At 41.1% G+C, this 14,979-nt stretch overlaps 1 protein-coding gene across 8 annotated transcripts in view; it reads left to right on the forward strand.

Annotated features, from left to right (window-relative positions):
- The window catches only part of ADIPOR2 (adiponectin receptor 2), a 94,545-nt gene extending 81,155 nt beyond the window's left edge, over positions 1–13,390 (forward strand). For all 8 annotated transcript variants that reach the window (XM_082738194.1, XM_082738191.1, XM_082738192.1 and 5 more), the window contains 5 exons: positions 1,638–1,809; positions 5,411–5,597; positions 5,843–6,030; positions 8,182–8,375; positions 10,551–13,390. In XM_082738194.1, the coding sequence (XP_082594320.1) occupies positions 1,638–1,809; positions 5,411–5,597; positions 5,843–6,030; positions 8,182–8,375; positions 10,551–10,679 (870 nt within the window). In that variant the 3' untranslated portion in view covers positions 10,680–13,390. The remainder of the gene's footprint in view (positions 1–1,637; positions 1,810–5,410; positions 5,598–5,842; positions 6,031–8,181; positions 8,376–10,550) is intronic.
- Positions 13,391–14,979: the final 1,589 nt, after the last annotated feature.

Here is a 14,979-nt window from a genome sequence, read left to right on the forward strand (position 1 = left end):
TACAAGTGGTAAACCTATTATTACCAGGAGACTTTAAATATCTAGATTAGTCTTTTGGCATTATTGTATTTCATTGTGTGTTATGAACAAGCATGAAATGGCCAGATTATCCTAATTACCGGCCTCAGGGTTTGAGTTAGAAGGCGAGAGAGTAAGTGGGGAGGCTAGAGAGAATGAGTTTTAGTAGTGTTAAGAGGGCCACTTCTCTTAAATTGTTAGTTCTTGCTTCCTTTGGAGTTACACAGAGGATCAGTTCTTTTACAAGCATACTTCAATAAGAAGGATTAAGGGGAGCAGAGATCAGGAAGATGTGTAGCAGAAGGATTGGGTTCAGTAGCTGGCAGTCATTTTGCATCACATAGAAGAAAGAGAGCCAAGATTGTATAGCCCAGCTGCGTTGTTTGTTTGCCAGAACCCTGAGGGGTAGGAGTGGGGTCATTGTCTCAACCTGAATACTATAGGTAGAGCACATATACCTGGCATTTTCCCTTATATCTTTCTGATTAGCAGAAACAAGGTAGTTAGGATTAAGTGATCCTTCTGATGTGAGCTCTCTGGGCTGAGAGACATTAAAAGAAGCAGAGTGCAGAAGTTGACAGGTTTTTGAGGACTGAAATCAAATTCCTGATCTCTCTTCTGTTAGAGTCCGAGGGGGAGGGACAGTGAAGAAAGGGAGAAAAAGGGGGTGGTGATGATGAGACTTTTGAAGGGCCCTTAATGTTTGAGTTTCTTTGCCTCTCTCCAGCATGAGGAGGGTGGGTTAGTCACTAACTCTTAGGTAGATAGTAGCCTCTGGGGATGGTCTGGGTTACATTCCACCCGTGGGGTGGATGTTGGAGTTTGCTAATTCACTTACAAGGGCTCTGGGTTATTTCATCTGATCCTTACGAAGTAACCAAAGTATCATCCCATTTTTATAAATGAGGAAACTGGGGCTTGGTGATTTTCTCATTAAAGCTCCTTTAACTAGTTAATGATAGAGATCCAAGATTTTTGACTCCTGTGCACTTTTTTTTAGTTCATCATGTTTGTTGTGGTAGGAAGAGAAGGGAAAGGGAGAGAATTTAGCAGAAGCCACACAAGTGCTTCTATATACAGGTTTGACTCTCGAATGATGCAGGGGTTAAAGGTACTGACCCCTTGGCAGTTGAAAATCCATGCATAATTTTTGGCTCCTCCAGAACTTAATTATTAATAGCCTACTACTGATTGGGAACCTTACCAGTAGCATAAAAAGCCAACACATATTTTGTACAATATATGTATTAGAAACTATATTCTTAAAGTAAGCGAGAGAAAAAAATGTTAGTAACATTATAAGAGAAAATTCATTTATAGGACCGTACTGTAAAAAGTCTGCATGTAAGTCGACCCGCACATTTCAAAACCACGCTCAAGGTTCAGCTGTACTTTTTTTTCCACTAACAGAAATGTTAAGTATAAAAGCAGTCATATTTAATTATTATCACAGGGGCTTTTCAGAGGTAAAGTCTGTTGTGGATGATGAAGAAAGGTAAGTCAGTACAGGTGGACCCTACCTTTACCCAGACTGAAATGAAGCTTGAAACCATTTTTTTAGGGCAACTGGTGTTGCTACATTGACAAAACCACAAAGATATTTAATACTCTTCTTCCAGGTATGGGAAGGTCGGTGGCGAGTAATCCCTCATGATGTACTACCAGACTGGCTCAAGGATAACGATTTCCTTTTACATGGACATCGGCCCCCAATGCCTTCTTTCCGGGCCTGTTTTAAGAGCATTTTCAGAATACACACAGAGACAGGCAACATCTGGACACATCTTTTAGGTATGTAATATCAGTGGTGCAAGGAATTAGTGATTCACTTACTTTTTTTTTCTCCCCATGTATTTGAGGATGTGGATAAAACAAATGTATTTGGGATTTGCCATTTTGTTTTCTGGATGTCTAATGATGCAGTTTCTTACTGGTTTATTCTGTTTTTATCCTAGTTTGCACTCTGATTTTATTACAGCTAAGTCATCATTTTCTCTACTAGATTTTCAGACTGTGTCCTTGAACCAGGCCTAGGGAAAGCTGCTGTACAAAATGTGGTGTAGTGTCTTGATGAACACTGTGAGAAAGGTGCTTATTTAGTAGAAATAAGCTGATTTTTCAAAATCATTACTTAGCATAATGAAAATTAAATTTCATTTACTTGAAGTAGAATGTGGTCTCTAATATTTTTTTCCATCGTGATTGCATATTAAAGAAAGAATACAGGAAGGGGCACCTGGGTGGCTCAGTTGTTAAGTGTCTGCCCTTGGCTGTGGTAATGATCCCAGGGTCCCAGGCTGGAGCCCTGCAACGGGTTCCCTGCTCAGCAGGAAGCTTGCTTCTCCGTGTCCCCTCTTCTTGCTTGTGTTTGCTCTCTCACTGGCTCTTCCTGTCTGTTAAATAAATAAAATCTTAAAAAAAAAAAAAAGTACAATAGGGGAAGAATAGTCTTTTCAGCAAATAGTATTTGGGAAAACTGAGTAATTACATGTAAGAGTCCAGTTGCATCCCTGCCTCATTACAAAATTCATTCAAAATGGATCAAAGAGACCTAAACTTAAGAACTAAAACCGTAGAATTATTAGGTAAAAACATAGATGTCAATCTTTGTGACCTTAGATTAGGTGATAATTTCTTAGAATTGACACGTAAGTTTAGTATAGACAACCAATGAAAAAAAAACAGATAAATTGGACCCCCCCCTTTTTAAAAAGATTATTTATTTATTTACTCAACACAGAGACAGCGAGAGAAGGAATATAATAAGCAGGGGGAGTGGGAGAGAGAGAAGGAGGCTTTCCGCTAAGCAGGGAGCCTGACACAGGGCATGATCCCAGGACCTGGGATCATGACCTGAGCTGAAGGCAGATGCCCAACAACTGAGCTACCCATATGCCCCTAAATTGGACTTTCTCAAAATTAAAAACTTTTGTATATCAAAGGACATTATCAAGAAAGTGGAAAGATAATCCACAAAATGGGAGAAAATGTTTGCAGATCATCTATTTGATGAGGATCTAAGAATTTTGACAACTAAACAATGAAAGGACAACCCAGTTTAAAAAATGGGTAAAGCATCTGAATAGACAGACATTTCTCCAAAGATCTACAAATGGTCAATAAAACACATGAAAAGATGCTCAAGTGTCAACACTATTTCAGTTTTTAAAAAGGGGGGGAAAAAAAGGGATGCTCAACATCATTAGTCATTTTGGGAAATGCAAATCATGAGATACCACCTTCCACTTGCTAAAATGGCTGTAATCAAGAAAATGGAAATTAGCAAGTTTTGGCAAGGATATAGAAAGATGACAACTCTCCTACTTTACTGGTAGGAGTGTTATTATGGTACAGCCTTTATGGAAAACAATTTTGACAGTCCCTTAGAAAGTTAAACAGAGGTATAAGTAGTTCTGCTCCTTAATTATGTACTCAAGAGAATTGAAAACATGTTCACACAAAAACATGTATACAAATGTTTTCAGCAACATTATTTATAATATTTAAAAAGTAGAAACAACCCAAGCATCTTTCAACTGGTGAATGGGTAAATAAAATGTGGTATATTCATGCAAATGAAGTATATATGGTCATAAAAAGAGATGAAGTACTGATGATGTGTGTTAACAACATGGGTGATCCTTGAAATATTACGCTAAGTGGAACAAGCCAGACACAAAAGGCCACATACTATGTAACTCATATACACGAAATGCCCGGAATGTGAAAAGCCAGAGATAGAAAGATTAGTGTCGTCTAGGGCTAGATGCAGAGTATGGAGTGGGAGATGAATGTAGTAATTGTGGGCTTCTTTTTGGGGTGATGAAAATATTCTGAAATTAAATAATAGTGATGGTTGCACAGACCTGTGAGTATACGAAATCTTTTCTGGTTTACCCATTCGACTTGCATTTTTTTTTCACACATTTGATTTCTGTTGTGTCCCCAGATGCCTTCCTACCTGCTAGTGTAGTGAGGGTGGAATAGAGTGGCAAATACAGTTCATTGCTGACTTCTAACTCAGGGGTAAAGTTTTATTAACTAGAACAGTTACTTAGCACATGTTTAACATCTTAATTTCGGTGCCTTCCTTGTGTTAAGTGACTTTTTTTTTTTAAGAAATTTTAAAGGTTTTATTTATTTATTTGACAGAGGGAGAGAGAGATCACAAGCAGGCAGAGAGGCAGGCAGAGAGAGAGAGAGGGAAGCAGGCTCCCCGAGGAGCAGAGAGCTGGATGCGGGGCTCGATCCCAGGACCTTGAGATCATGACCTGAGCCAAAGACAGAGGCTTAACCCACTGAGCCACCCAGGCGCCCTGTGACCTTCTCCTAAGTAGTAAGAACATGTATTTTAGTGTGAAGAAGACCAGCTTATTTATTTAAGATTTTTATTTATCTGTTTGACAGAGAGAGACTCAGCGAGAGAGGAAACACAAGCAGGGGGAGTGGGAGAGGGAGAAGCAGGCTTCCTGTGGAGCAAGGAGTCCGATGTGGGGTTCAGTCCCAGGACCCTGGGATCATGACCTAAGGCAAAGGCAGACACTTACCAACTGAGCTAGCCAGGTGCCCTAGAATAGAAGAGCAATTTAAAAACTGATTATGAAATAGAATGAATAGGCATTTTATTGTCCTTAACTCTTGAATCTGTTGGGTTAACCAGTGAGAACCAGAGAAGCACAATGTTCCTTGACAGCTACTGGTGGAGGAAAGCTGCATTTCTTTTCCTTCTTTCTTTCTTTCTTTCTTTCTTTCTTTCTTTCTTTCTTTCTTTCTTTCTTTCTTTCTTTCTTTCTTTTTTCTTTTTTTTTTTTTTTTTTAATGATGTTTATTTATTTGGCGGAGAGGAGAGGGAGAAGCAGGCTCCCTGCCCATGCAGGACTCAGTCCAGGACCCTGGGACCGTAACCTGAGCAGAAAGCAGGTGCTCAACCAACTGAGCCATGCAGGCACCCCGAAAGCTGTATTTCTTGACAGGGTTTGGAGGCATTTGAATTCATTGCAAGAGCAAACAGAAAATGGGTCTTTGAAAGCTGAGCTCCAGCATATGTGCCAAAAACTTTCTAAATGAAATTTTATCCTAGACCTAGAAGTGGACAAATTTAGCCTTCTAAGAAGTAGTAGCATTGTCTTGTTTCTTTTTGGATTATGCTCTTAGATAAATAAAGTACTATTCCTATACAAAAACACTTGTTTTTTGAAGCTGAGGAGTATATGGTACCAGCAATGTTTGAAGTAGACCAGAATTTTGGATATGCTTTAGTTATTTAGAAAATCTTTCTCCTGGAGCTTTTGATTCAGATACTGTGATTGTGAAGGACTGAGAACTTCATCAACACACAACACTTGTTTCCTGACAAGGATCCTCTTTTTTTCTCTCTCTACTCTTTTTGTAGGTTGTGTATTCTTCCTGTGCCTGGGGATCTTTTATATGTTTCGCCCAAACATCTCCTTTGTGGCCCCTCTGCAAGAGAAGGTGGTCTTTGGATTATTCTTCTTGGGGGCCATTCTCTGCCTTTCTTTTTCATGGCTCTTCCACACGGTCTACTGCCACTCAGAAGGGGTCTCTCGGCTCTTCTCTAAGTAAGTATTTGAAAGTCCACATTGTAATCAAGTATTTGAGTCAGTGGTTAGGGAAGAATATCTAGCAGAATTGCCAGAATTCTTGATACTGTCTGATGGGAACTTAAATTTTTTTTTTTTTTAAATTAAAGCAAGCATTCCTGTTTGCCTCTTGTCTGTTACCTGCTAGCTCATGTCATAGGGGTGGAACCTGTCTGTAGTGGGCTGTATTTTTTAATATCACATGACTTTCTTTCCTTTTTTAGACTGGATTACTCTGGTATTGCTCTTCTGATTATGGGAAGTTTTGTTCCATGGCTTTATTACTCTTTCTACTGTAATCCACAACCTTGCTTCATCTACTTGATTGTCATCTGTGTGCTGGGCATTGCGGCCATTATAGTTTCCCAGTGGGACATGTTTGCTACCCCTCAGTATCGAGGCGTACGAGCAGGTAAGAGATGTCGGGGTTTTACATTGCGCCTTTGCTAATTTACCAGTCATTTGCCAGTCTACTTGCCAAGTCCTCTGCTATGTACTTGTGATGCAAAGATAAATAAGTCAACAGTTCCTGTTCTTCAGGGGTTTTTAATATGGTAGTATTCATTAGTTGTCTTAAAGTGCATGGAGTTGAGGGGCATGGTGAGCTTTATGAGTCAGTGTATATGTATTTGTAATTCACTTGAGTTTATGACTATATACTGTCCATAAGGCGGTGTCTTTGTAACCTTTGTTAAAAATGATTACTCTTTATCAGCTTGGAGTGTACTTTTTTAAGTGATTGGGTTTTTTGTTGGCATCATTTTTTTGGTTTTGTGTTTTTATTCGAAAATGTGTACTGCTTAGGTAAATAAAACTTCATACTGATTGTATTCTACTAACACAAGTACCATACATCTCTTCTAATATAGGGATAAGGAAACTTTTTATATTTATAATTATGCCTGTCTCGATGGAGAGTGTTTGGAAAACCAGAAACTTCTGGTTGAGCCTTCCTCTAGGAGTGGGGATTTCACCAGGGACATGTTTTTGTTTCCTACTGGACTGGGACTCCTTGTAGCCAGGACCATGTCCTTCAGTGTTCTATCCTCACTATCAAACCTGGTGTCTACTGAGAATGAACAAGTAGTAGTAAAAGGAGTATTTTTTCCTTTTGAGCTTTAAAAAAACAAACAAAAACCCCAGCCCAAAGCCCAAAACCATTTCGTATTAAAATCCAAGCCATGGTACATCTGCAGTCTCCTGCAAGGTTAGAAGTTAGAATTTAACTTCTTGTTAATGACCACTGTTCACAACAGTCTACCCACTGACCCTTTTAAGTAGAGAAGCAGTGGTCAGGCATGACTTTCAGCAGTGCTTAACTGTGGGGCTAAGCCTGCTTCAACACAGGAGTTGAGAGTACAGCTGAACATTCTGCTGTAAAAATACACATCAGAAGAACCAAGCTCTTGAGCTTTTGACTTCCAGAATGGTAGGCAAAACCACTAGAACCTCTGGTTAGCATGTAGAGGAAGATAACAAGTGAAACAGGATTGTGATGGTTTTTCTTTAATGAGTAGAAGTAGGAAAAGGTTTTTATTTAGGCCTGGTTGATTCCCTTTTGTGAGATGAGCATTGCCATTTTCCTCTTCTCTTGTAGATGCCCATTATTTATCATGTGTATGTGCATACATACATTGTTGCACACCAGCAACTTATTTGGTAATGTCCAAAACAAGTGATAGGCTTTTTGTTTTGTGTTTAGAGAGTTAAAGGTTATTTTTAACTCTCTCTGTCAAAATGTAGGAGCAGTTACTGGCTCCTGGGTGTGAGATGTTCCTGTGGTATTTCAACTGACACAGATTTGTATATATACTCATAAATTCACACACATATATTACTCAGCTTTTACAAACTGTTACTTAACATTCCATTTGTGACAGTCTGATTTTTATTTCATTGTAGTTCACTAAAAAATAAAAAAATGCTAATCCAGATTCACTTAGTTGATCTTACAGCCTAAGTCATATCCAGAAGTTTGAAAAACACTGCTGTAGATGATTTTGAAGGCAGTAGGGTTGTGGTGGAATGATTCTGATAGATTTCTGTACCAGATACTATTTCTGGGTCTGGGAGCTTTCAGGAGCAGTTGTGACCTCCCTCCAACCTCCTCAGTTACCACCCCCTGCTCTTCCATTCCACTTCAATGCCGGGAATCCCTGTTGTTTTAGAGGGGAGACAAAATATGTGAAATTGCTCTGTATTGCAGTCTCTTTTGTCTACAAAGTGGAAGCATTGAGGAAGGTTTAAACAAACTTCTAGAGCTGTCTGTACCTGAAGAACTTAGCAACACAGTTCTAAACCCATTGAGGACTGCTGACTTGTTAAGCTGAGCCTCTCTCAGCAGGAGGCTCCTTGCCTTTGTAAATGGGTCTATCTTTTAGAACACAGCTGCTGCTGTCTGTTGTGACAGTATCCCAGAGTTTGAAGACCACCTTTTTCCTTTCAAACAAGAAGCATCATACTTGAAATACTGTTTATAGAATTACTAGTGCTATATTGTAATATTTTTTCTTCCTTATTTCTCTTCTGCATTTTTACTTTATTTTATTCTTGTGATTGCCAGGAGTATTTTTGGGCCTTGGCCTGAGTGGAATCATTCCTACCTTGCACTATGTCATCTCGGAGGGATTCCTGAAGGCCGCCACCATAGGGCAGATCGGCTGGCTGATGCTGATGGCCAGCCTCTATATCACAGGCGCCGCCCTCTATGCTGCGCGCATCCCTGAACGCTTTTTTCCTGGCAAGTGTGATATCTGGGTAAGTATGACCAGGGGGAGGTAGTATGTATACATACATATCTGATAGTATATTACTGGCAGACCAGGAAGTGAAATAATTGAAGTTGTTTTAGACTCAAAATTGAGAGACCCGTATTTTAGTTGTAACTCTTCTTCATTAGTTGTGTGTCTCTGAATGGTAAGTACAGTGAGGACTAACATTTACTGAACACTTACTTGGTGGCTGGCATGGTACTGAGTGAGTGCTTTGCACAGGTTACCTCATTTAATACATTGGCCCTATAAGGTATGACACTGTTATTAATGTTTTCATTTTACAGATCAGGAAATGAGGTTTAGGGAGATTAGGTAACTTGTCCAATGTTAGGACAAGTTACTGCTGGGTGAAAAAAGTAGAATTTGAATCAGGCTAGTCTAATATCAGAGTCTGCTCCTGTAGTACACTGAACTGGCAAGGAAGACAGTTTGTTTTGGTTTCCTCATTTAGAAAATGAGGGTGATTGACTAGATTGTTTATCAAAGCCCCACCCCCCCCCTTTTAAAAGATTTTATTTATTTGAGAGAGAGAGAGTATGAGCAGGGGTAAGGGACAAAGGGAGAGGGAGAAACAGACTCTCTGCTGAGCAGGGAGCCTGATGCAGGGCTCGATCCCAGGACCCTGAGATCATGACCTGAGCTGAAGGCAGGGGCTTAACCAGTTACGAGAGCCACCCAGGCCACCCCTACCAGAGTTCTTTTTGATACTAAAATTCGGTGATTTGTAACAAGAGATTTGTGTTTAGGTGTGTTTGGTAGCAAGAGAGGAAGGAGAGCTAACTAAATTGTGGTTAAGAGAGAGGGAAAGAGAAGGGGAAAGAAATATAAGGGTCCAATAGATGGAAAATTTTGTAATTGAAAATGGCCTGAAACATTTTCAGTAGGTGCAGGATTGAAGAGGTTTTTTTTGTTTTTGTTTTTTGTTTTTTTTTTTAAAGATTTTATTTATTTATTTGACAGAGATCACAGGTAGGCAGAGAGGCAGGCAGAAAGATGGGGAAGCAGGCTCCTGCCAAGCAGAGATCAGGGCTCGATCCCAGGACCCTGGGATCATGACCTGAGCCGAAGGCAGAGGCTTTAACCCAGAGCCATACAGGCGCCTTAAAGAATTGTTTGATATGAAGTCTGACCTTTAGAATTCTGTTCCTTGACCTGTTGCTGATTATTGTAAACTAAATTGATCATCCAGTCTTCAAAGTTTAATTTAGCCCTCCATAAAATGAATATAATGCTAATTTAGGCAACCTTTTCAGATTCAAATTAGTTAATTTATCTTTTGGAGATTGCCTTCTCATCATTTTGACATCAGTTATGGAGATCCCCCCCCCCCCCAACTTATTTTGAGAATTTTGAGAATGAATTGATTTCCTAGGAACCTTTTCCTGGGATGTGACTTATGGCTCTTTCTAGTTTAACCTCTAAAGTTAATACCTTTCTCTTTATGAATACTGTTTTGCCACTGTACTTTTTCATTTTGAGATGATAATGAGAGAATAGTATAATTTTTGAAGTAATGTTGGTGCACTGAGCAATTGATAGATCCCTTTTAAAAAATGAACTAGCATTCAACAGAAGAGATTAAATCAGAAAAAAAGCTCATGTGCTTGTAGACCACTTCTGATTAGAGAAGGAATGAAAAGACCTGACCTTCCAAGTCTTTTGATAGGTATGTTGTTTGTGAAATTTCAGAGTCTTAGAGCTGGAGAGACATAATGTTTCAACCTTCTACCTAATCCTGGAAATCCCTTTAGTTTTTCTGAGAGAGAGCAACATTTAAATTGGCCATAGCTCTGGTGCTTTTTACTGCCATGATAGAAGCTTTCTTCAGCAAACAGGAAAACCTCCCTGTGTCTAACTGTAGCCTTGTAGTCTGTTAGCAAGGGTGTGTGTATGCCATTGGCCTGAGTTCACCAGATACTCCTATGATATGTGTACACATCTTCATGGTTAGAATTTAGCGGTAGCACCTTGATTTCTTTGGGGACAGCTGGCCTTCAGTTCAGCAGAATGTGATATGCCTAATGGATGTTCAAGATCTGTGGACACCTTGAATTTTGAGCTCTGTAACCTCCATTCCCTGCCCTGCTCAGCACAAACAACCTGAAGACTCTTTAGCAGACTTAAATAATGAATGGGTTTCTCCCCTACCCCCCTCCAGTTTCACTCTCATCAGCTGTTTCACATCTTTGTGGTTGCTGGCGCTTTCGTTCACTTCCATGGCGTCTCAAACCTCCAGGAGTTCCGTTTCATGATTGGTGGAGGCTGCAGTGAAGAGGATGCACTGTGACACCTTCCAGAAGCCGGGGACTGTGACCCTGAACAGGGCCTGCAGCGTCTGCAGGCCTCCCTTACCGGCCATTGATGCCAGTGCCAGAGGAGCCCCCAAACTTTGACAGGCTCGTGGGCTTTGTGATGCCCCTGGGGCTCCACCTGGTACACGACTGAGAAGAGAAAAACAAAAATAAATCATACCTCAAAGGATGGAGTGCATCAATTTGGAGAAAAGGAGAAATGGCCCAAACCCTGACTTATAATTGGGATCTACTGATTGAGGGCTCTGCACGACCTTGGCAAACTGGCTTCTGATCCGTGTCATATTTCTTTGTAGAAGATGGGAACACAGTTTAGCTGGTGGTTCGTTCTTCTCCCTTTCTCGCTCCTTAAATCAATTTAAAAACCAATTTAGGTGAACATTTATATCCTGTTAAAGGGTGGGAATGTGATTTTAGATGCTCTTTTGGGAGAACAAAGAAATTAATGTAAATAAGATTTCTAACTCACTGTTTAAGAATTTATATAAACGTTTAAAACATAGGGGTAGGGGAGGGAGGGGAATTTTGTACAGAACGAAACATGCAAGTACCACACACTGTTTCAATTTTGCACAAAGTGACTGTAGGAGGATCAGGTGATGGCCCCAGAATGTATAATGCCTTGGTGCACCAAGGTGCCTTCTAAAGGCTGGCATACCTTGGACCCTGTGGGGCAGAAAGTATAGCCCCAGCCCAGTGATCACATGACCACTCTCATGTCTGAGAGCCTTAGGGAGTCCCAAGGTGGAAGGAAGCTGTATGTGTTTTCTCAGTGGAAGCAGCATGTGAATGGCTGACAGGATGTGTTAGATAAAGGCTCTAGTTAAGGTATCATTTGAGAGAGTGATTTGTTTTCTATGCTGAGTGACCCCTTCTAAAGAGTAGAGCCATTTACTTGGGAAAGTCAATTATGCCAGCAAAGGGGTAGTGGAGACAGTAGGAGGAACTCTGGAAATGTTAGCCCGGGGGCTGATCAGATTACTTTATGGCATCCTATTCAGTTTTGTGGTGATTTTTATCTGCAGGGATGTGACAGTTTTCTGTATCTTTGCTGTGGAGCTCAGGAACGCCCCAGAATCCTTCTGTTAAAGTCACTGCCCTAACTACCCTTCCTTGTCTTGGGAATACAAATTGACCTTTTCCCTGACATCACAGTTCTTGGCATGGAGCCAGCCACAAAAAAGATTGCAGCTTGTCCAGGTGCCTCTTGAGCTCATGTACATAGGTTGGGAGAAGGCTTCCTCTGGATCAGGAAAGGTAAATTTCACCTCTGGCACCACTGTCTTAGTAAGCCTAGTCGTGACATACATATCAGCTGTCTTTGAACAAGAAAGCCAGTCCAGTACCTACCAAGGAGTCATCAGTATTCCCCAAACCCCAGTTTTCAGGGTTAGCATGGTGGGAAGTTGCAGAAGAAAATGGTATGTTATTGCCAGGGAGTCTGGTACAGCCATATCTTTGAAGAGCTGCTAGGAGTAGAAAAAGTTTGCTCATGCCCCAGAGGTATCCTGTTATGGTGTCAGGGAGAGTGGTAGGGGAAGGATCTGGTTCACAGAATTCTAATCTTGGCTCATAGGCAAACCACCAAAATAGCACTTGAGTCTTGGGTTACTTGTTGTCACCCAAGGTTTCAGGTGATTGAGTTACATCTTGGGGATTGTGGGTTTTAGAACTAAACATTGAAGCCCTAAGTCTGGGGGCTGGCACCCTCCAGTAGGCGTTTGGCATATGGGAAGAGTCTGGTATCCAGCAGAGTGTTGTCTTGTTGGTAATCTCCTTTCTCTCCCCTTCCAGTCTCCAGCAAAAGCTGGGAACTGGGAAGAAGGACTCCACTATAGAACTGGGGAAGGATTTAAGAGTATTTTGGTTCTGGGTAAGGTCACTGCCTTGGGTACCAAGGGACCCAACGAGAGACTTGAGTAGGTGAACTGGTGTGGTGCCTGACACAATAAAGAACAATATTCCTCCCTTTGAGGGAATAGTCCAGCAGGGCAGTGGCCATCTGGAAGGAGGGACACTTAGTCTCATGAAAGCAACAGCACATATCAGAAGCCAGACTTGCTCTTCGGTCATGCACTTTGGGATACAGGGTATAAGATGCAGCCCTGTAACACCACCAACAGAAGTAGAAGTTTCTGGGCCCAGTCACCCCACACCCCAAAGGAGGAGCTAAATCTGGTTCAACATAGCACAAACTGTTAGGAAAAATGAAATTAACATCAATGATGTGTCATCCAGTAAAAATCTCCCTCTTTAGGGTGTGTGTGCGAGTGCGTGTGTGTGCGCCCATTTATGTGTGTGTGTCTACGTGCAACTCACTACCAACAGCCTCACTGTGCACTTGGTCTTCACAGTGCTCGCTGAGAACTCTCACCAGGTTGGCGCCTGAATGCCTTACTCTCAGCATCAGAGGCTTGCTTGCTCTGTGCAGATTTTTAATTTTCTTCATTGGCCCTAGGCTGGTTAGGACCTCTACAGCTTCATTCTTTAACCATTAAATAGTGGCCTTTTTCAGTATTTTCCCCTTCCCCTTTATAAATTGCTGAAGCCACAAAGCACATTTTTTGGGGATCATAGAAGGTTGGGGTTTCAGAAAGGCCTCTGTGTGATGGTTCCATTCGCCATGGGATTTCCCTTACTTGCTGTATTCTCAACTTCTAATAAAAAGAACCAAATGGAATATGAACTTCGGTCGTGTACTGTTTTACTCACTCAAATTACCTGCCTTGAAGTCTTAATTTAGACACCGAAGCTTAAGAAATTGTCAGAGACTTCCCGGTCTGAATGCACAAATCAAAGTTATTTATGCCCAACTCACTTTTCCTGACCTTTCTTAAGCTTTCATTACAACTGAGATGAGGTTTAGAATGGAGGGGAGAGCTAACCCGAAGGGATAGTTAATTTATGATTAAAGTTTATCAAAATAATACCCAACATAATAGATACTTTATGTGAAAGTTTCTGTTGAAGGACTTGGTATCTCAGATACTCATAACCACCTCCCTGTGAACTAACTAGTATCACTCATTTCTGGGTTTGGAGACTGAAGCTCAGAAAGGCCAAGTGTGACTCTTGTGCTACACTCTTCACAATAAGAAGACAGTTCGGATTAAATCTCATGTGTTGACCTAAAGGTTTGGCGGTTTGTTAACCGTTTGTGTAATTTAAGAAAGGAGAGGAATCCGTGCCCCTTTGCCTTGGGTAAATTATCTTTGCAGGAGAATTTCCAGTATTTGGATTCTTTTTTTTTTTTTTTTTTTTTAAAGATTGATTTATTTTAGAAAGAGAGAGAGACCATGGGTGGGAGGGGCAGAAGGAGAGAGAGAACCTCAGCCAGACTCCATGCTAGGCTTGGAGCTAGATGCGGGGCTTAGCCCTGAGATCATAGTCCGAGCTGAAACCAGCAAGAGTTGGATGCTTAACCAGCTGTACCACCCAGGTGCCCCGAATTCTCATTTTAAGGTATAGATACAGCTTTAGGGTTTCCCTGGGTATAGAACACTGGATTGCATTCTGCTCTTTTGAGCCATTATAAAGAACCATTTGGCTTTTTCTTAGTTTTTGCTAAAAACTGTATGCTCCCTTTCTCAGGTGAGGATCCTGTATGGTATTGCCATGGATATTGCAAAGGAAATAAAGGACAAGTTTGAATTTTCACTTTGTAGAATGCTGGGCTCTGGGTTTCCTAAAAGAGCCCTTGGGCAGTGTTGCTTTACAGTTTATCCTGGAAGTAATATCCTTGTCTCTAGAATACTTAGCTTCAGTTACAGCATTCTTTTTCTCACCTTTTAAAATGGGCTTAGGTTCTTTGCATCTTTCACTGAGATCAACATTTCTCGCACTTTCCGTAGTGATTGGCGGGTGTTTCTGCTGAACTCTTGCTCTGATTTCTTCCTATTGTGACCACCTCCCCCATATTTACTTCTCTGACTTTAAGATACTTCCATTCCCCTGCCCTCCGGAATCAGAACTTCACTTAGCATTATAAAGTGGTGAACTGTTTTACATGAAAGCACTTCTATCAAAATGTACAAAATTATTAGCTGGATCTAGTAGTTAATTTATTCCTGGTACTGAGGAAGGAGGATCTGACAGCAGCTTTGAGTTCTTGGTCATTTAAGAAAAGATAATTCAAGGGGCGCCTGGGTGGCTCAATGGGTTAAGCCTCTGCCTTCGGCTCAGGTCATGATCTCAGGGTCCTGGGATCGAGCCCCGCATTGGACTCTGCTCAGTGTGGAGCCTGCTTCCCCCTCTCACTCTGTCTGCTGCTCTGCC

The sequence above is a fragment of the Mustela nivalis genome (genome assembly GCF_964662115.1).
Source record: "Mustela nivalis genome assembly, chromosome: 7".
Lineage (NCBI taxonomy): Eukaryota > Metazoa > Chordata > Mammalia > Carnivora > Mustelidae > Mustela > Mustela nivalis.